Here is a 21,667-nt window from a genome sequence, read left to right as displayed (position 1 = left end):
TAGAAAGCACAAGTATAGAAGGTTACATTGTTCTTCTTTAAGAAAAAATAAAATAAAATTTATTTTATATGTACATCCTTTTGTATATAGTCATTAAGCTACACAGCCAATTCTAATGATAAGATTTCAAAAGAAATCTATTGATTTATAAAATTTATTGAAAGCAACTTAAGTTTGTGTTGTGGAGTAAAACTACTATAAACTATTAAGATAACTGAACAAGATATATAAATACCAGTTTTAAAATATGGATTCGTGAATATGTCATTTCCACAAAGACATCAAAATGCCATTTAATTGGGCTTGGTCCGAAATTAAACGGCACATGCCTGTAGTAATGATTAAATGCATATTATTAACATACCTAATTACTTATGGTTTAAGTACTTCACATCTGTCTTCAAAGGTAAATTACCTTTGAAGATGTCTTTTTAGTTTTAATATTCAGTAATTATATGTAAGTTTGATTTTACATTCATTTCCAAACTTGAATAGTTAATTTTTATACCTTGTTTTTTAAAATGTCCCATTTTAAAAACAAAATATGAAACACTTGATTTAATAAATATTCAGTTGTTTTAGCATTTGTGTGAAATGAGTAAAACATACTATTTTTTGTCTCAAACGGCTTTCATCGAATCATTCAAAACAAACAAAAATATGCCTATTAGGAGGAGAGGAGAGATTTTCTTTTGTTTTTCCAAGTTTTAAATTCTAATTTTTGTCCTGATAACATACTCTTTAAAGTTTTTAAAGTTTTTAAAAGCAGGTTCATACTGATTCTCATTTTCTGTGATAACTTACATAAGAAGAAATCAGTCCTCCACTATTAACAAATATCTAACATTAAGGAGACAGTTTCTTCCAAAAGTTTTGGATTTTGTAAAGGAGTTCTCTTTTAAGCCAAAGTATATGTTAGAATATAAATCGTAAGTACTATCCAGATTTCTAAAAAGGTCCTTATTTGAGTTTACAAATAGTTACAGGGGCAAATAAGTACTCTGGGGTGTTTTCTATGTACTTAAGTCACATAAATATACATATTTTCTTTTTAAGGACTATCAACTTCCATTGTTTCTTCATTATGTCTTTTTCTTGCTTCAAATACAGTACATGTTCATTACTCATATTTTTTATTATTTTATCGTATGGCTTATGGTCTAGAAATTTGGGATAAAATTTAAAATAGGGTAAGATGGGAGTCTGAGGATTTGGATCACTAAATGTCCTTGTGATAGTTTTATTATTCATGATGAGCACTATAAATACTTTTAAATGCGAGTAGAAGAATCAGTACATAATGTACTTAGTGTTTGAAAAACTGATATTTTATCTCCTTTTTACTTCAAATGTGTACTTGAAGTAACTTTGGCTGATATTCTGAACTCTAAAGGGAAGATATTTTTATGTTTTCATAAATTACTAATTTTCTTATATGTCAACTGCTTTAGCTATTTTATTTTTCATAAAAGAGAATGTTTAATGTCCACCATTTTGTGACAATGAAATTTTAACTCAGAATATCAAAGAAATAGTTACCCTCACTGTAGGTTTGTTTTTCTGAACTGGTAAGACAAATTCCTTTTACTAAATATAAACTATAGAAAATTCCAGTAGGCCTTTTAAATTCTAGTTGGTATACTAAATCAAGTATTTCCTTTTATATGACAGTAATTAACATACCTCTTGAAAAATGGCTAATAAAAAATCATTGCTTATATCATTTGACTTAATAGAGTATTACAATCTATGCACTTATGTAGTATTATTAACTTGTCAATTTTTAGCAAAGTAAGCATCACCCTCAACATCCTTTAAATCCTGAATTTATATGTAATCAATGAAAATCCCAAGTGTCTGAAAGGATTTCTGAGACAAAGAGATTGCTTTTTAGAACTACAGTGGTTCACTTTCTTATCCTCAGACAATTGATATTTCTTTCTTTGGTTTTGTTTCTAATTAATTTATAGATTGTATTACTCTGATAATATCTGTGGTCAAAAATGTTGATATATAATGAAGTCTTCACAACTGAAATAGACATAATGGAATCTATAGGACTTAATGTTTTATATTTAAATATAACCTTATTTGATAGTATACTAGCCTCCTGCAAAAGGGGATTTCCTTCACTCCTAGGTTCCCCTAACTGCTTCTCCTCTTTTTCCTTGGGCTATTAGTCAATATGCTTGTGAACCTGTTCAGGTGCTTGATGACATGAAGTCTTGAAGATATTTAGATGAAGGTGTCTTGAAATTTGCAGGCACAAGGCACTAAAGTACATCATCATATCAAATGAAGAAATGACCTTTAGAAGCAAAAGAGAAAATATAAAGTGGATTATGGTGTACTTTTCTGAAGCAGCAGCTATTTTTCTGCCCCCCACCCCACCCCTGCCTGCCAATCTCTCAAACCTTAACTTAAAATTCTTCACCGAAAAATTCACTTTATTGTACTTTCATACATTCCATATTTGGACCTCACTATAGTCCTCTGGAATATGCAGGGTATTTTAGTATTATAAAATACCCTGGAATATGCAGGGTATTTTAGTTATAGAAACTAAAGCTCAGAGTGGTAAAAAACTAGACAACTACAAAAGCTGGAAAGTAACAGAATGTACGTTTTGAGTCCACATTCTTTCAATTTTCTGCTATACAACAAAGCCACAAATTTCTAATAGGGCTCTCAGTCATTATAATGAAATTCCATGACACACATTTCTTATTCCTTTAACCTTAGCTGTAAGAAAGTAATGGCCTGGAAAAGACACCATAATTGAGGGAGGCATATACAAATTGTGTTGCATACAAAATTGAGGAAAGCACACTATTTAAAAACTTCCCCAGAGACCAGGGGCAAATGCTTTCTTTCAGAAAGAGCCTCACAGCTCTGCTGATGAAGAGGGAATTCTTACCCACGAGGGGAAAATCTCCCTATCATTTACTTGAAAAGCTCCATCTGACCTTTTTCTCTCTGAAGCAAGAACCTTTTTCCCTAAGGATGCCATAGGGTACACGAGTTTTGTTTGGTTCACATAATGTTTTGTGTTCTTGTTTTTAATTGTGGCCCACGTGGTGTTTTAAAGAAAAATTGAATTTGACTTTCTCAGTGTAATCTCCACCACCAGTGTAAACTAGACAACTCATTACGAAGTATGTGCTTGAATTTTTAACACGATATTTTAATTATGTTAATTCAACTTGGTAATATTTTTCACTAAATGAAACCTTACATTGAATTTTCAGATATTTTGAATAATTTCTCCCTATTTCTTAAATTTAGACTGTTTTAGAGCTTTAAAAGTATTTTATGTAGATAGAAAAAGGAAATTATTCTGATTTGCAAACTTTTTAGACTATTGTCTGAAAACTTTCAAGGATTAAGATTTACATCTCACTACCATTTGAAGAATAGACGACTTTTGAATGGACTAAGTATAGATATTACTAATTTACTCCAGAAAAAGTATACTACTATAGAACCTAGTATAAATGATCATCAGATATATGTACCTCAATGGTCCATGCACAGAACAGATATAGTTTTTTCAGTGCCTAAATCTAACAAGTAGATTATTCAAATTATCCAAAGATTCACTGCATGGTTTTTTTTAGCTCATTTTAATATGTGTTTATAGATCACTGACAATTTGATGAAGCCTAGTGAGGTCCAGAGGTACGGAAAAATATAGCAGATTGTTCAATACCACCATAACTGAAGACCAACCATAAAGATGTCTCAAAAAAAGTTAATAATACTTCCTTTATCTAATTTCGTGATTAAAATGTTGCCAACACTGCTTTTTTTTTCCTCTGATGGCTAAAGCTTCTCTCTCAAGTACCATAATTCTATATATCATTTTGAATAATAATGCATATTTTGAATATATGTATTAACCATATCACTTAAGCAGAATATAATCAATGAGAATTTAATGTTTGCTTGATGAGAGTCATCATTATTATTATAAATTATGCACTATCCTTAAGGGCCATACAGATATATAGGGTTACTTCTAGCACAAAATGGTCCCAGAATCCTATACTTTTAATAATGTCAGTTCTGTTTTGTTTCACTATTAGCTGACAGTTCTTGATGCAGTAAGTGCCCACCTTTCCTAACACTAACTCCATCTAATTTACCTGTTATCTGCTATAAGCTCAGAATAATTCTAACAAGTTTGATTAAGTAAAAGACACTAATAAGTGCTGTAGTCCTTTGGGCAGAGTAAAATGACTTTTGACATCTTCATACTATTTTTTGGAGGAGAGAAAGATAGTAATTTTTAAGGTACACAGTTGTGTTTTTAAGGATTTAGGTTGTTGGGAGCAAGACTTCCAGATATTTGGGCCCTTTCTATATTTAAGAAAAAACAATTCACAGCTTAAAAGAAGTAATTTTATAGAAACATTTAAATAATGTATAGACTAGTGAGACTACCTGGTATTTCACTGAAATGACTCTTAAGCATAGTGCTGACATCTTTTAAAAATAAATAAAAATCTTAGCAGAAAAGAACTTACCATTGCTATCCATAGAACAACATATTCGTCTATAAAATTATTAAAGTACTGGTCTAAAAATAAAAGACCTGGGCCAAAAAAGACAGTGTCTTGAAGATACAGTTCACTTTTAGTCATGTGAGCTATCTATAAAAAAGTAAACAAAATAATTTCACTATTAAATTTTAAACATTTTAGCTTTTATTTTCAGGACAGAATTGATTATAACTAATTCACTATTAAGACAAATAAGGTAAGGAGAACATTTATTTGATATAGAAATACTGAATCTAAAACTTTTCAAATTCATGACTGGATGACTGGGTAGCTTATTAACATTTCAATATTAAAATTCCTTGATATAAGAAAGTTATAATTGATAATTATAGCTAAGGAAATAATTAAAAGAACTTATTACTATATGGTAAAGAGTCTGTGTCCCTGAATTTAACAGTAACTCAGTTTTACTTGGAGCACAAATAAGGAACTATATATTTTGATAATGTCACAAAAAAAAACCTACCTATTGTATGAAATAGTTTCCAGCTTTGTGTTTGAGGACTAGGTATGTTATTTATACCATGAATCATAAATTAAAAGAAATTCTTACCACCAATTTTTGTGAGACTTTAGCAAAGACACATCCAAACATTAGGGTATAAAGACAAGGATGCTTTTCAAACACATTAGTTGCTGACTTTTTATAGATCATTATTGCCAGTATAATAATAATTCCTATGTGAAGTCCAGGTGACAGAACACTGGTGCCCTAATGGATAAAGCAGAAAATCAGCATCACATTTTAACATTGCATTTATTACATTGCATTTTCTGAGCATCTATTTTGTGTTAGGAACTAGAGACCCAAAGAAGAGTGTAATATAGTGTATGGCCGAAGGAGTATACAGGCTTTAGCAGTGCTTTTCAAACTTTCAAAGAACCCTAGGGTAACACAGACATAATACAATGCCGTAGATGTTTGATTCCAATTTTATATACATACACATTTAAAACATAACTAAAAAAATAACAATTTATACTAAATTCTTCTATGCTAAAGGCCATCAACACTTGGATTGCCAAGTTAACATATTTTTGTCCAGATATTGAAACAAAGCTTAACCTGTCAATTTTACAAAATATCTTAATCACTGACTAGGAAGAGTTTAATTCTGCCTTGGTCTCTATACCAACTACACCCCCTATCTATCTATCTATCTATCTATCTATCTATCTATCTATCTATCTATCTATCAAATCTATCCAATCTACCTATCTAATCTATCTAATCTATCCAACCCATCTATCTAATCTATCTAATCTATCTAATCTATCCATCTAATCTAATGTATCTAATCTATCTAATCTATTTAATCTACCCAATCTATCCAATCTATCTATCTAATCTATCTAATCTATCCATCTAATCTATCTATCTAATCTATCTATAATCTATCTAAACTATCTATCTCATCCATCTATCTATCTCATCCATCTATCTCTGTCATCCATCTGTCTATCTCATCCATCTATCTATCTCATCCATCTATCCATCCATCCATCCATCCATCCATCCATCCAGCCATCCGTCCGTCCGTCCGTCCATTTTTATTTATTTATTTATTGCATTTAGACTGCAAATGCACTTTTATATAACATTGTACAGTCCAACCCATTACATTTTTATCTGTGAATAAGGATTCTCTCAGCACTGCTTGTCTTAAACAAAATATTGAAAAATTTGGTTTTAATACTTACTAAACCTATAACTATCAATTTAAGTGTGTTGATTAAAACATTCTTGTTTAAGTTTACATGTTTTAAATTATAACTTACTATAAAATTATAGTAATTCTATAAAATCATATAAAATACTATACTATATAGTAATAATTTATAAGAAATTAGACTAATAAAATAGTGCTTTTATCTGTATTATAGTTCTGTAGATTTTATTCAAGAAAACCTCCTAAAAAAGGTGGAAAAATACCAGTTTAAGTCTGAAATTATCACTTCTTCATGATAGTATCAATTTATCTTCCTTCAAACAGTTAATCAATTTTTTCCTAGTAAAATATTCTCTAAAGTGGACACCGATCCTTACTGAATCATGTTTTCTGTTGTGGAACTCATGTTCCAGCTAGTGCTCTATTTATCATTCATGGTCAAGCAACAAGAATTCCTAAGTACCTTATGCATAGTACTATATCGAGGTCAAGAGATAAAATACCTCAAAAAACAAGTGAATTTTTCCAAATATATCAGAACTTACGTATCTAAATGAGTTTTATATTTTGCTTTTGAATTATGTATATAAAATGTATTCATAAAGATTGATAATTTATGAATTACATAGATTCCTTTGAATTGTCTTGAGAACCAATTTATAAGTCATTTAAGATGAGAATTTTTTAACCAAACATGCTGTATTTCATGTTTATTATTCCTCTTATTTATTAGATCTAGCTTCAAATGACTTTGACTTTTTAAAAAATCAAATCCATCCTTAAACTGGATTTTGAACTATAGCACCAAAGAAATTAAAGAACTTAGGCTGAGAAGGTCAAGAAGCGATGAGAAAGAGAATGAGCTATAGCTTAAAGCAATTCTAAAAAGCCATTCTAACAATGTTTTGATAGAAGATGGCATCACTGGAATAAGTACTTATATTCAACTAGCTTGAAGATGATAATATGCTTTTATAAAAAAACATTATATTTGTTTAAAAACTTGGCAGGAATTCTGATTCCTACATAAATTATTAAAGAAATTTTAAAACAAATAAATAAATACAAAAGTATTATAGCATGAGCAAAGTGTGAAGAATACAAAACACAAGGTCTATTCACTCAATTTAAGAATTAAGGTTAAAAATTTTACCTTTTAAAATATTAGAATAGTTTTTAAAAATATATTTTAATGAAATTTCAATAAAATTTACTTCATTAGTAACAAATTACCCCATATGTGAAACTGACCCTTGGCAGCTTTCTGGCCATTCAATCAGACACTCATTCCCTAACTATTCTCCTCTCCTTATTAGCGCAAGGCACAAAATGCAAGAAAACAAATGAGAACTCTTGATTATGTACAGTACTGAAATAGTGAATGAGTAAACAGAATGTCAGAAAAGTCTACTCAGAAAGGTCATAGAAAAAAGAAAAATGCTTTATTATTAGTCTGAACTGTTTTTAAAAAGCTTTTATATTATGTGCCTAAAAAAATCCTTTAGTTCCCTTCCCCGTTCTTGAACTTCGGCATATTTTTAGTTATCTCTGCAGATGGTGATAAGAAATTTTAGCATAAAATTAATACTAAATGATGAAATTAATGTCTTACTGCTATAGTGGATCCATTCTTGCCAACTCCACCATGGAGGATAACATGGAAATAATTTGAACAGGAAAATATTGCTCCACCTACAACTCCAAGAACTGGGAAGATCTTCAATTTTATTTCTAGAATAGGTATCTTTAAGGGTAGAAGAAACAAACAAATCATTAACAGCACAGAATTTCTTTTCCTATTGAACAGTAAAACATTATGATATGGCCCTGTACCATAAGCTATCCTTTTTCTTATAATCAAAACTTAACTTCTGGAATGTAGCCTGAAGTGGTAACTTTTCTTTGGATGGTTTACTCATTAAGTGAAAATGAATCCACCCAATTCAGCTAAGTCTACTTAAATAATTGTGATGAGATATTTAATCTCACAAGCCTTCATCTGACAAAGGAATGTAAAAAGGATAGTTCACTTGGATTTAGTACTTCTAAAAGGCAGCATCAAAGGAAAGGCAGACACCATGATCTGTATCATGAATGTGACAAAAAATCATGATGTGTGTGCATGCAAACATTTTGTGTAGTTAATATCCAGGATTAAATCTCTAGCAGTATATTTACCTGTTAGTCAATTGCTGTTCAAAGAAACTTCCAAAGGCAGCAAAAGATTTAAAAAAAAAAAACAAAACAAAACAAAAAACAGTAACAGTGAATTGCCAAAAGCTGCAGGCTATTGTGCTTTGAAGACTTTGAAATATTGTACCAAAATCTGTGGAAACTACAGATTAAAAATTAAATTTAGAAAATCTACATCTAAAATAAGTATTCTTGTTGGTAAGAATAAGCAGATTTGCTTTCTTCCTATAGTATTGCCAAAACATTGAATGGAATGATTTTAAGATTAAGTTAAATTTTTTCCCATTAAAGCTAAATCAGAATTCCAAATTTAAGACAACCCCATTTGACTTAATGACTAGAGTTGCCTTATTGCCTCTAGGTCCACATTCACCTTCTTATGGGTACTAGCAGAGCAGCTACCATAAAAGACATTGCATCCCTCTATTATATTCTAGAAGCATGTACTTGATTCTGTTATTCTTATATGGTGAGAAGGAATATGAATGTCTCAGGGAATGTACCATGACTTAAAAATTGTTCAAAGTCTATTTCTGAGCCTAGTGATATGAACTGTAATTGGCAATTCTGAAACTATAAATGCCACAGAAATATTACTATTTTTAATAGACTTTTTAGAGCAATTTTAGGTTCACAGCATAATTGTACAGAAAGTACACTGAGTCCCCATATGCCCCCGCATCCCACTCCTCCCCCACTATCAACATCCCCTACCAGAGTGGTACATTTTTACAATCCATGAGCCTACATTTACACATCTTATCACCCAAAGTCTAGAGTTTACATTAGGGATCAGTCCCGGTGTTGTACATTCTATGAGTTTAGATAAATGCATAATGACAGGTATCTACCATTACAGTATCATACAACATAGTTTCACTGCCCTAAACATCTTTCTTGCTTTATCTGTTTATCCTCCCTTGCCCCGAACCTCTAGCAACCAGTGACTTTTCACTATCTCCATCATTTTTCCTTTTCCAGAATGTCATACAATATGAGTTGGAATCATATAATACATGGCCTTTACAGGTTGGCTTCTTCCATTAAGTAATACACATTTAAGGTTCCTCCATGTCTTTTCATGGCTTGACGGTTCTTTCTTTTTAACATTAATTAATATTCCATTGCCTCTATGTACCATAGTTTATCCATTCACCTACTGAGGGACATCTTGATTGCTTCCAAGTTTTTGCAATTATGAAAAAAGCTGCTATAAACATCCATATTCAGGTTTTTGTGTGGATATAATTTTCAACTTATTTGGGTAGATACCAAGGGATCTTACAGTAAGAGAATGTTTAGTTTTTTATTTCTTACTATTTTCACTGGAGGTATAACATAGCTTAGTGATTAAAAACATACGAGTCTGGAATCTACTTAATTCCTAGCTCCAGTACTTACTAGCTATGGGTTCTTCAATAAATTAATTATTCTAAAACTTGTTTATAAAATAATGATAGTACCTATTTTATAGGATTGTTCTGAGGATCAGATGTAACAGTGATAGTAAGATGTTTAGGAACATAATAAATGTTGAATAAATGTTAGTTGTTGGCTATCGATATTATCCTTATTCTTCTTAACTCTATGGGCATGAGGTTGTGAGCCAGCCAGTGTTGTGGACTTTGGTTGTAGAGACAGAATAATTTGTTTCTTTATAGTTTCTTCCTTTGCAAAGCATGAATTTATGACAGTGGCTTCCTGAGAGTCAACTTTTATCAAAATACTGAGGGTCACCAACCACACAGAAAATAAAAACACTCATTAATATAGGAAACTTCACCTCATTGATTATAAAAAATGCAAATTAGCAACATTTCTTTCCTAATAATGAGGGACAAGTTTCAAATGTAAAATATTTTATTGAATTTGCTTTCCTAAATATCTAATTTATGAGATACATTTTGGCCTAGAAAAGGTAGTTCAACTAGTGTATTTAATTTTCTATTAAGGAAATGGGGTCATTTTCTTCTATGCAGTAATATATTCATGCATAGGGGAAAATGCCATAATAAGGTATGCAGGATAATAAAATTACAAAATGAAGGGAAAAGGTTAAGAAAAGGAATGAATATTAAATACAATGCCAAGGGTTTCTGAAGAAAATTAATAATGCAATATTTTGCCTAAATATTTAAAAAGTACTTAAATGTAAATTCAAATATTCAGTTTTACCGTATAGTCCCACATTGTTGCTCCTCCAAATGTAGACAACACAAAGACGATCATTAAAGCTACCTGAATTTCAGTTACATCCACTCTAAAGAGGAAGGACAAAGAACAGAAAAGATGTTTGTAAATAAAATTTCTGAATATGAAGGTTAACCATTTATTAAATATCAAAGATGTAAAAATCTGTATAGGCTTAGATTATTTTTACCTTTTGTTCCATCATTGAATTATCAATTGACTACATTGATAAGTGAAAAAACCTATAGAACAACATGCGCTCACAAATATGTAAACAATAATATATACATAGGGAAAAAAACTTTTATAGCATATTTAGAATTGCTAGTAACCGTTACCACTGAGATCACAAAAGGCTTTTTACTTTCTACTTTATGTACTTCTGTAAAGTTTGAATTTTTTAATAACAATTATGTATTACTTTCATAATAAGGAAAAATAACATTAAAACAACCAGATAATTTAAGACAAATTCTTAAATACTCTCAAGTCAATTTAACTTAAAAAGCGAGGAAAATTCTAACAGTTTTCTTTATTAAGTTACCAACACTTTTTTGTTTTTACAGACGTTTTCCTCCTAACATATAAACATGCTTAAATTTCCTTCAAAAAACCACTAAATTAGCCAACATCAGTCTCTATTCTGCATCTCCTGAAGCTGTCAACTCCTCTCTCCTTTGTTCCATAAACGAGCTAACTAAAAAGTAGTCTACATTTATATTTTTCTCCTCTTTATATTTGCTGCTTAATCTATTCTAGTCTAGTTTTTGGCCCTATTCTACTAAAACTGTTTAAGGTAGTATCTTTCAATTTGTCGAATCTAAGGAATACGTTTCAGTTATCTTGCGTAACTTCTCTACAATATTTAAAATGCTGATCACTCCCTCTTTCTTGAAATGCTTTGCGATGTTTTTTTAAATTCCATTCTCTCTCCTAATTCTTCTACCTTGCTGGAAGCTTTTCTCAGGCTCCTTCTCAGACTGCTTCTTCCACCATATCTTAAATGCTACTACTTCCAGAATTCCATCTTTTCTTCTTTTAGATTCTCTGAACAATTTTATCTGTACTTAAGACTACTATCTATATGCTATGACCTCTAAATCCGTATCTCCAAATCCATATCTTCTTCTGAGCTCCATATTTTTATATCTGTCTACCTACTTTACATCTCCACTTGGATGCCCCTGGAGTCCTTAGATGCTAGAGGAATACTTATTGCTTTGCAAATATAAGAAATGTAGGGATTAGATGACAAAATAAAACCAGATATGGAAACCACTTCTCAACTGAGTTATTTTGGAGGCAGTTAGGAGGAAAAAGGTGAACTGAACATTAACCCACAAATAAAAGGAAACTATGAATAATGATATCCAGTATTTATAAGATCAATGGCAGGCAAACCAAGGCCTCCAGGCTGCATGGAGAAATAGTCACGTTAGTTGGAAAAGGAAAACAATGTATGGTACTTGAGAAAAAGGGGAAAAGGTACTAACATTTATTAAGCATCTATCATGAGTCTTATGAGCTATAAATTATTCTTGTTTCTTGAAAAGGAAAACTAAAATGATTTTTCCATGCCTGTATTAGATCAGCTGGATATTGCTATAGGAAAATGACTTCAGAACCAACACGTTTCCTACTATATCGGAGTTTTGCACTTTTTCCACTAACAATGCTATGTAGAATTACACTGTTATTCATAATTTTCCAAGAGTATGACTAGTGACCAGAGCAACTAGGAAAGCTGATAGGGGTAAGAGAACCAAATAGACTAAGTAGAACTAAATGACACATACAAGGATTGAGCAAGGAACCTTGGTTTCACATATACATCATTAATGCCACAGATTTTAAATTACAACTTTTGATATGATAAAAAGAGTGGAATCCTTCACCAAATCCTCAAATATTTTAAATATGAAGAGACAGTTGAAGCTTGAGAGCTATATTAGACAAAGAATATTCTGTATAACAATGTACAAACTTAGAGAACTCATTAATGGGTCTGAGTTTTTAAAAACTGTGTCCATCGCTTCTCGGCCTTTTGGCTAAGATCAAGTGCAAAAACTGTGTCCAAAAAAGATGGCTATTGGGGATAGGGTGCTGGTATATCTTACCTCCTAAACTGTTGTCATAGCGTACAATCTATAATAGTGCTATTCAAAGAGTGGTCTAGGGTTTGTTACTAGTCTATGATGAGATAAGTATAGAAATTGAGAGCAAGCATTTAGAAACTTATATGCTAATTTGACAGTCATTTTGTATCTGTAGAACCAAATGAAATATTGGGGACTATTCTGTAAGTCTGTTTTTTTTTTAATTGCATGTTATTAGTCCATAATGGGTGGAGAGAAGAAACTAGTCCTTTACCATAAATTTTTTGAGAAATACACTTCATAACACAGAGAAGTTCTCATGCTTTTGAAAGAAAATTAACATTGAGTCTAAATATTCACATGTAAATAACAAAATATCACATATTATAAGTTAACACTGGACTTGGTTTAGATTTTTAAATTAAGCTTTAAGCATTGTTTGCTCTACTGAATTTCATAAGACCCTTGCTACACTGGAACAAACTAGCTATAAATAAGATATGCCTTATCTCATGTGGCAGGCATTAATATACAGACAGATTTTAACTGTAGTCCTATAAATTATTCCACTGACTGTGCTAAGAAACTACAAACAAATGTATCACTAATGAACTAAAAAAAATCTTTAACAGTTGAAAATTTTAGTTAAAAATAATGTTTTGTGGTTTAAAATATCTAATTCAAGGTTTAACATTTATATTTGCACTGAAATCTACTTATTTTCAAGAGATAAAACATATAACAATTAAAATATCCACAAGTAAAATAGCATGGTATTTCTATTTCTGTTCTTTGAAACAGTATGGAACAGTATTTGCATATTCATAAGAAACATAGTATAGTTTTTAAATAGTCGCTCTCTTCCTTCCCTGCTTAATTTTTCTTCTTAGAATTAAGAGAGGCAATTTTTCTTCTTAGAATTAAGAGAGGCAATTTTCCATGGACCCTGAGCATCCCTGTGCATTCTTGCTGAACACTTTTTACCTGGCCATTTCTCAGGGCTGCATATGCAGTGAGCAACTTTGAAGGTTGAGGATACTTCTCCCCTCGAAGAGCAGGCTTGCTTCTGCTTACTATAAAAGATTCCCCAGCATCCCTCTGCCATAATGAAACCAACTGCATTTGCAGGCATTCATCTAGTCCCACCTGCATGGCCTCGATGAGACTTAGAAGTGGCGGGGGGTGGGGGGTGAGGCAACATGAACCTTTGTCTACTGCTTTTGCCATCAGTAATAAAGCTGTACTGTCTCTGACCCAGGAGTTTTGTCTTTATGAAACATTAACAGACTTACTTGGTAGCTTGTAAGAAGTGTAAAATTTCAGAATCTTTACAGGTCTTGACAAGAACTGTACCACTATCTAATGTATTATATGTAGTAGTCACTTGTTCAGTTCGCTTTACTGTCTGTCTCCCATATTAGAATGTAAACTTCAGGGGGATAGGGATTTTTGTCCGTCTTGTTTCCTTATTACCTTAGAACCTAGTACAGGGACTAGCATACACTAGAAGCTCAATATTTATTTATATAATTATTGCAAAAATATTCAACTTCACTGTAAAATATTACATCATTATTCAATAGTCACTCAATAATATGTTGACCTTCCATCCTCAAATTTATTAACTAAATTTCTTCTGTATGCTTATTTCCTTACGAAATAAGTTCCTTATCAATAACTTACTAATTTAATACACGAGACATCTGATTTTCTTTTAGTAAGTTACTTTTTAATGTCACTCATGAAAAAGTAAATATACAAAAGAAATAGAATTAAAATAAAAGAGCTTGGCATGATAATGCTAACTTTATTACTAAGTACTTCTGTCCTTCAGATTCTGTATAGAGTCCTTTACATGCATTATTATTTAATATTCACAATGACTCTTTTAATACAATTATGATTAATTCCATTTTACAGATGAAGAAACTGAAGAAAATGAAGTTACATAACTTATTTCTGGTCAAACAAGTGGTATGTTAGAGCCAGAATTTGTACCCAGTCTGATTTTAAAGTATCTGCTTTTAGTATACTAAAGCAGAATCAATATCGACTACTAAGTAATTTAAAAGGCACTGAAAATTGGAAAAAATTAAGTGGCAAAATGTAGTAATATTAGTAAAATCTTATGTTTTTTTAGCCCAATTAAACTCACTTGATATTATTTTTTTGTCTTTCAGAAAGAAAGAAACCATATTAAACAGGCTTAAATCAAGAATATATTCATAAAACAAATTTTCACAGTATATCCTGAGAGTCTTTGGCCTGGTTTCATATATCTATACTCCAGTAATATAAACACTATAAAAATCAAACATATCAAAAATTGACATATTTTTAGGAAATCCATCCTCACCAATAGATAATTGATACTGACCCTAGATTGTAAGCATCTTTAGAGGCTTGATGTCCTGTATATAGATCTTCCTAGTAATGTTAAACTGGATTATCAATCTATTCTACTCAATGCTCTGTGACATTCTTACTTTGGCAAAGTGAAAAAATATACTGCTTAGGATCTCTGCCATACAGAATTAGTATTTTAAATGGCTGCCCCCTGGGAGTACTGCTGGATCTCCTCTACTCCCTATATAACTTGATGCTGAATTACAATATCCATTTCCTTAATGTTCTGAGTACTTTCTTTCCTCATGCTTCTGCCTAGAATGCTTTTTACCCCAATCATCCTGGCATATTCCATCCACAAGTGACTCAGATTTGTATCTCCAGTTCTAGGCACACATTAGGCTCTTAATTAATAGCAAATGAGTGTAAAATTTACCGCTAGGCTAGGAATGTGAACTAATTCATTTCAGAAAAATTTTTAATGATATTAGAAGCCAAAAAGGTAAAGTGTTAGTTGTTAAATAATAACAACAACAATAATTAAACAGAACATTACATTATTACATTACTCCAGTTTACTATAGCAAATAGAGCAAAGTAAAATGCAATAGACTTTGCAAAGCTACTTTTCTATCAGATAAAATAGACTTTATTTTTTTAATTTTTTTATTTTTCTATTTTAGCATATCAATCTATAAATAGGTACAGATTTTTAAAAATAATTTTTATTTTTCAATTACAATTGACATATAATATTATACTAGTTTCAGGTGTATAAAACAGTGATTAGACATTTATATAACTTAGGAAGTGATCACTCCAATAAATCCAGTACCCATCTGACACCATACATAGTTATTACAACAGGAATAACTATATTCCCTATGCTATACTTTACATTCCCATGACTATTTTGTAACTACCAATTTGTATTTCTTAATTCCTCCTCCTTTTTCACTTATCCTCTCAATGTCTCTCCCATCTGGTAACTATCAAAATGTTCTCTGATCTATGAGTTTGTTTCTGTTTTGTTTATTTTGTTTTTAAACTTCCACATGTAAGTGAAATCACATGGTATTTGTCTTCCTCTGTCTGACTTATTTCACTCAGCATAATACCCTGTAGGACCATCCATGTTGTTGTAAATGGCAAGTAATATTCCATTCTATTTATGTCCTACTTCTTCATCCATTCATCTATTGATGGATACTTAGGTTGCTTCCATATCTTGGCTATTGTAAATAATGCTGCAGTGAACATATGAAATCATATGTCTTTTCAAATTAGTATTTTTTGTTTCTTAAGATAAATACCCAGAAGTGAAATTACTGGGTCCTTGTCTATAGCCTTCGTTTTAAAGCCTATTTTCTCTGGTATAAGTATTGCTAACCCAGCTTTTTTTTTTTTTTTTTTCCTGTTTCCATTTTCATGAAATATCTTTTTCCATCCTTTTACTTTCAGTCTCTGTGTGTGTTTTTTGATCTGGAGTGAGTCTCCTGTAGGCAGCATATGTAAGGGGCTTCTTATCTATTCAGCCACCCTCTTTTGTTTGGAGCATTTAATCCATTTACATTTAAAGTAATTGTTCATAAATACATAGTTATTGCCATTTTATTCATATTTTTGGTCTTTTTTCCCCCTCTTCTTCTTAAAGAACTCCCTTGAACATTTCTTGTATGGCTGGTTTGGTGGTGATGAACCCTTTTAGCTTTTTCTTGTCTGGGAAGCTCTTTATCTGTCTCTTGATTCTAGATAGCTTTGCTGAGTAGAGTAACCTTGATTGTGGGTTCTTGCTTTTCATCACTTTGAATATTTCATGCCAGTCCCTTCTGGCCTGCAAAGTTTTAGTTGAGAAATCAGCTGACAGTCTTATGGAAGCCTGCTTGTAGGTAACTGCTTTTCTCTTGCAGCTTTTAAGACTCTCTCTTTGTCTTTAACCTTTGTCATTTTAATTATGATGTCTTGGTGTGGACCTGTTTGGGTTCATATTGTTTGGAACTATCTATGCTTCCTGGGTTTGTATGTCTATTTCCCTTGCCAGGTTAGGGAAGTTTTCTGTCATTATTTCTTTAAATATATTTTCAATTCCTTGCTCTTGCTCTTCTTTTTCTGGTAACCCTATGATTTGAATGTTGGTATGCTTGATTTTGTCCCAGAGATCCCCTTAAACTTATCCTCATGCTTTTGGATCCTTTTTTCTTTTTGCTGTTCTGATTGGGTGTTTTCTGCTACTTTATCTTCCAAATCACTGTTCTCTGCTTCATCTAATCTACTGTTGATTCCTCAGTTATTGTATTCATTTCTGACTGGTTCCTTTTTATGTATTCTATCTTGATTTTTATGTTTCCTTTCTCTTTGTTGAAGTTCTCACTGAGGTCGTTGAGCATCCTTATAACCAGTGTTTTGAACTCTGCATTTGGTAGATTGCTTGTCTCCATTTTGTTTAGTTGTTTTTCTGGAGTTTTGTTCTGTTTTTTTCATTTGGGACATGCTTCTTTGTCTCCACATTTTGGCTGCCTCCTTGTGTTTGTTTCTATGTATTAGGTAGAGCTGCTATGTCTCCCAGTCTTGGCAGAATGGCCTTATGTAGTAGGTGTCCTTTGGGGCCCAGTGGAGCAGTCTCCCTAGTCACCTGAGCCGGTGCTACAGATATATCCCTTGTGTGGGTTGTGTGTGCCATCCTACTGTAGTTGAGCCTTGATTGCTGTTGGCACATCAATAAGAGGAACTGACCCTCAGGATGATTGGTTGTGAGGACTGGTTGTGACTACAGTGGAGGAGTTATTGTGCAGGGCTGACCCTATGGAGCAGGATTCACTTTAGCAGGGCTCTGGTGCTTACTGAGTCTGACCTTTGGGTGTGTCTTCTGTGGAGGTGGTTGGGTAGTGTTCTGGTATGGTCTGAAGCTAACCACTGGGCGTGTTGGTTCTGGGGCCTCTTGAAAGGGGATCTAGTGCAGACTAAGGTCAGCCTCTGTCTGTGCCCTGCACAAGGCCACTTAGTATAACTTACAAAGTGATCTACAGATGGCTGCCACTGTGCTGGGTTTGGAGATGCCTGGGAGAAGCTAAGCTGAGATCTGAGGTTGGTTCCCACTAGTGCTGGGCTTGGGGTTGCTTAGCAAGATGTATGAGGCATGCCGAAGCCAGATGCTGCTCTTTTGGGGTTTTTGAATCTCTGAGGTTTTAGGAAAGTCTGCAGCATGAGCCTATGCTGATCATTTGTATGGAAAAGCCACTGGAACCGGCTTGGATGTGCATTCCTCCATCTTACTCGGCCACAATCTCTTCTGGTTTTCACAGCCAAAAGTTATGGGGACTTCTCTCCCCAGCACTGGAACCCTGGGCTTCTTTTTTATATCCTTAGTTATAGGACTTCTGTTCAGCTAGACTTCAGGTGACTCTCAGTGATGGTTGTTCTATAGTTTAGTTGTAATTGTGATGTGGTCGTGGGAGGCCAGCACAATGTTTATCTACTCTGCCATCTAGGGGTTGCCTGGAAGCCAGTACAGATTCTTAATTTTACACAGTTGTTGAATTTTTAGCCAGGCTTTTTGATCCTTGGGCTCTTGACCAGTAGGTAAGGAATCAGCTAATGACACATATTTCCTATAAAAGGTTTCCTAAACTAATTCAGCCTACAATTGTCTTCTTACCTACAATTTCTTCAGTGCTTGTGGAAACCTAAAGCAAGTTATTTCACACTTGGTTACAGGCAGTATTAGCAGTGTCATAGAAGTATTATTTCCTCCTTTTAATATAGTATACTATATAGTTCCTAAAACAGGTTTTTAAAAAAAATTCATTTTGTATCTTTTCACAGCATCTAATACAATGTTGATCCCATAGTGCTAAGCAGCATTCATTAAGAGTGTGGAGTTTGGAGTCAAACAGATTTGAGTTTTAATCCTGGATCTACACTTATTGGCAGTATAAGAAAGTTATAGAACCTTTCTGCCTCATTTATACAGTGGAGGTAATACCCTTAAATGATGCATGTAAAGCACTTAGAAACATGCAGTGCTCAGTAAGTGGTAGCTGCAAATATTCCCTAACTTAGAATCAGTGTGAATACTACCCAAGGCCTTCCCTCTGCTAAATGATCCATAGTTTTGAGTTTCTCCTCTCATTTATCATTATCAGAAATTTTTTGTTTCAGAGTTAATCTTTCTCTTATGCAGCAATAAAGTGGGCTGAAAAGAATCATTAGACATGGGAAGCCAAAGCTGAGAATGAGCCAATGGCAGATGGTTCTTAAAGAATAAAGGGAGAGAGGGACCTACGGGAAACAGAAATAGAGAACAGAGTTCCTACTCTGTGCACTATTTTTTGGTGTTTCAGAAAGAGGCATCAGAGGCATATATGTCATTGAATGTTTAGCTCTAACATTTATAAGATGCTTTTATATTATCTCACCAATTGTCTACTACATCTGAGAGTCTCACAATTACTTGTTGTTGGTGACTGTTGTAAGCAGGTCCTCCTTTTTGGCACATGAAGATTTGACCAAAAGGACCTTTAGATTCCCTATCCTATTATCTTATAAGTCAAATGCTGTTTACTTAACTACTGCATATCCTTTTTCTATATTATTCGAGTCCCTTACTTTTCTCTTTCTCCTGTCTAATGTAAGTTTGGGCTAGTAACTTAGAGAAGGGGAAAATAAAATTATTATCAAATATGTAACTATAACATGCAAAATACCTAAAAGACTTAAATTAAGGTATAAGATTTACAGATGCTCCAATAAGCTAAAAGATAATTTAAATTCCTGACTGAAGCTTTGTCCTCCTTATTATAGATAAATGAACTATAACAGATTGTAAAAATACATTCAGTTGTATTTTTAAATGTACAACTTAAAATACATACTTACTTTCCAAACCTCAACACGCCCGAAACATAAGTCTGCCAATGAGCACAATAAAACATGAACATCCCAATAAAAGAGCAGAAAAACAACCAGTCAGGATGAGTTCCTAAGCGAACAGCAATTGAAGCTCCAACTGCCATAAATACTGAAAGAAACAAGGTTTAAAAACCATTAAGAATTAGAAACAATTAGTGAAAAAAACTGCCCTGTACTATTCAAAAATAGAGTTTTAAGGTACATAATCTTGGTGTTAAGGTACACTGAACAAAATAAATTCTTGGAGATACTTTAAAAATACACTGTGCAAAATTGCTCCCAAATGTACACCTATCCAAAAAAAAAATTGACCAAACAGCTCAGTTCATTTAGTTTTTAAGCCATTTTTAAAAACAAACAAACAAACAAATAATAAAACAAAAAACAAAAACAGAAGAAAACACAATTATAGTTACTTTACCTGTGGAAAGAGAGTCACAACCATGGTCAAAAAGTTCTCCTAAAGGAGAACAAGAATTTGTTCTTCTGGCTTGTTTCCCATCAATAGCATCCAGTGACTGGTAGAAAAAAAGTCCGAGTGCACATAAAAGGTATGTCCAGTATGGTGCCTAAAAATAAATGTAAATAATAAAGACTGTTAAGTGACAATAAGCTAGCTTCTGTTTGAAAATAGATTAATCTAAGCCAATCAACACACATTTTCTTGAGTTCACACTTTATATCACCTCGGTGTTTATAAAGAAGATTCATAACCTTCCTTCTACAGATGAAAATTAAATTGAGAAATCAAATGAATTATTCTACGTCTTCTAGGTCGAGGGTCACAGAAGTCCATATTGTGAGAAGCACAAAGTTAAATGACTGAGCAAGGATTAGGACCTTGATTTTAATTCTTAGTCCACAACTCTTTTAATATAATAGTATTCATGTTTGGCATCAGATTTGAAATTATTCAGTAAGTCTTTGCTCTAAAAAAAAAGATCTTAAAAGTCAAATTACAGACCCCCACTTCTGTTCATGATGGAATATAAGGGGGCTGGAATTACTCTCCCACCTTATAAAACTAGAAAAGCAATAAAGTAAATGAAACAACAGTTTCAGACACGGTGGGCAATGCAGGATTGTGATTCTTAACAGAAGTCAAACAAATGAGGTAAGCCCTATGACTTCTCCAGCTTATTGCCTAGAGGCAGTTTCCAGGCCATAGTACAGGATGGGGGAACCCAAACATAGCAGAATTTAGGAAGGTCAAGGCAGCTATAATTTGTGGACCGGAGCACAGAAGAAGAGGGAGTTGCTCAGAGAGAGGGGCATGAATTATGGAGCTCTACAGAACGGTACCTTTGGCTGAGAAGTAACCTGTGCCTGAATGAGACAAAAACTACTAACCAAGGCCAGGGAAAGAGCCACTATAAAGCACAAGGCTACACAATTCTTGAAGCCCATGCAAAGTTAGGAATCATTTATGTTCCCACAATGCACAGCAGAAGGACCTCGTAACACCTATGGCACTGGGTAGAGTTCTCAGAACTGTATTGTCTTAGCAGTGGGGATAAATTAGCACTGAACTAAAGGCTTCTCTGGACAATCCTAACAGACTTAAAGTCCAGCCTCAAAATGATCTGACTGATCCAGGCAACTTACCTGTAGCCAGCACAAAGCATAACATCGTAAAGGAATAATAATAATAATTTAAAAATCTAGTACCCAAAAAGGTAAAACTCTTAATGTTTGACATCCA

At 32.8% G+C, this 21,667-nt stretch overlaps 1 protein-coding gene across 4 annotated transcripts in view; it reads right to left on the bottom strand.

Moving 5' to 3' along the window:
- Positions 1-21,667, bottom strand: part of CHPT1 (choline phosphotransferase 1) — a 36,696-nt gene that overhangs the window by 484 nt on the left and 14,545 nt on the right. Inside the window, exons 2-8 of one of the 4 annotated variants that reach the window (XR_897524.2) lie at positions 20,387-20,534; positions 19,933-20,074; positions 10,601-10,685; positions 7,845-7,976; positions 5,116-5,274; positions 4,527-4,652; positions 2,108-2,308 (exon numbers count right to left, since the gene is read on the bottom strand). Coding sequence is in view for 2 of the 4 variants with exons in the window: in XM_011386754.2 (XP_011385056.1) it covers positions 2,198-2,308; positions 4,527-4,652; positions 5,116-5,274; positions 7,845-7,976; positions 10,601-10,685; positions 19,933-20,069 (750 nt within the window). In the remaining 2 variants the exon portion in view is untranslated. The remainder of the gene's footprint in view (positions 1-2,107; positions 2,309-4,526; positions 4,653-5,115; positions 5,275-7,844; positions 7,977-10,600; positions 10,686-19,932; positions 20,075-20,386; positions 20,535-21,667) is intronic. The other 3 variants (XM_011386754.2, XR_002779024.1, XM_011386764.2) reach the window with 3 other exon arrangements.

The sequence above is a fragment of the Pteropus vampyrus genome, unplaced genomic scaffold (genome assembly GCF_000151845.1).
Source record: "Pteropus vampyrus isolate Shadow unplaced genomic scaffold, Pvam_2.0 Scaffold16, whole genome shotgun sequence".
Classification (NCBI taxonomy): Eukaryota; Metazoa; Chordata; class Mammalia; order Chiroptera; family Pteropodidae; genus Pteropus; species Pteropus vampyrus.
Note: the sequence above shows the minus strand (reverse complement) of the source record. Positions and strands in the feature narration are given on the sequence as shown.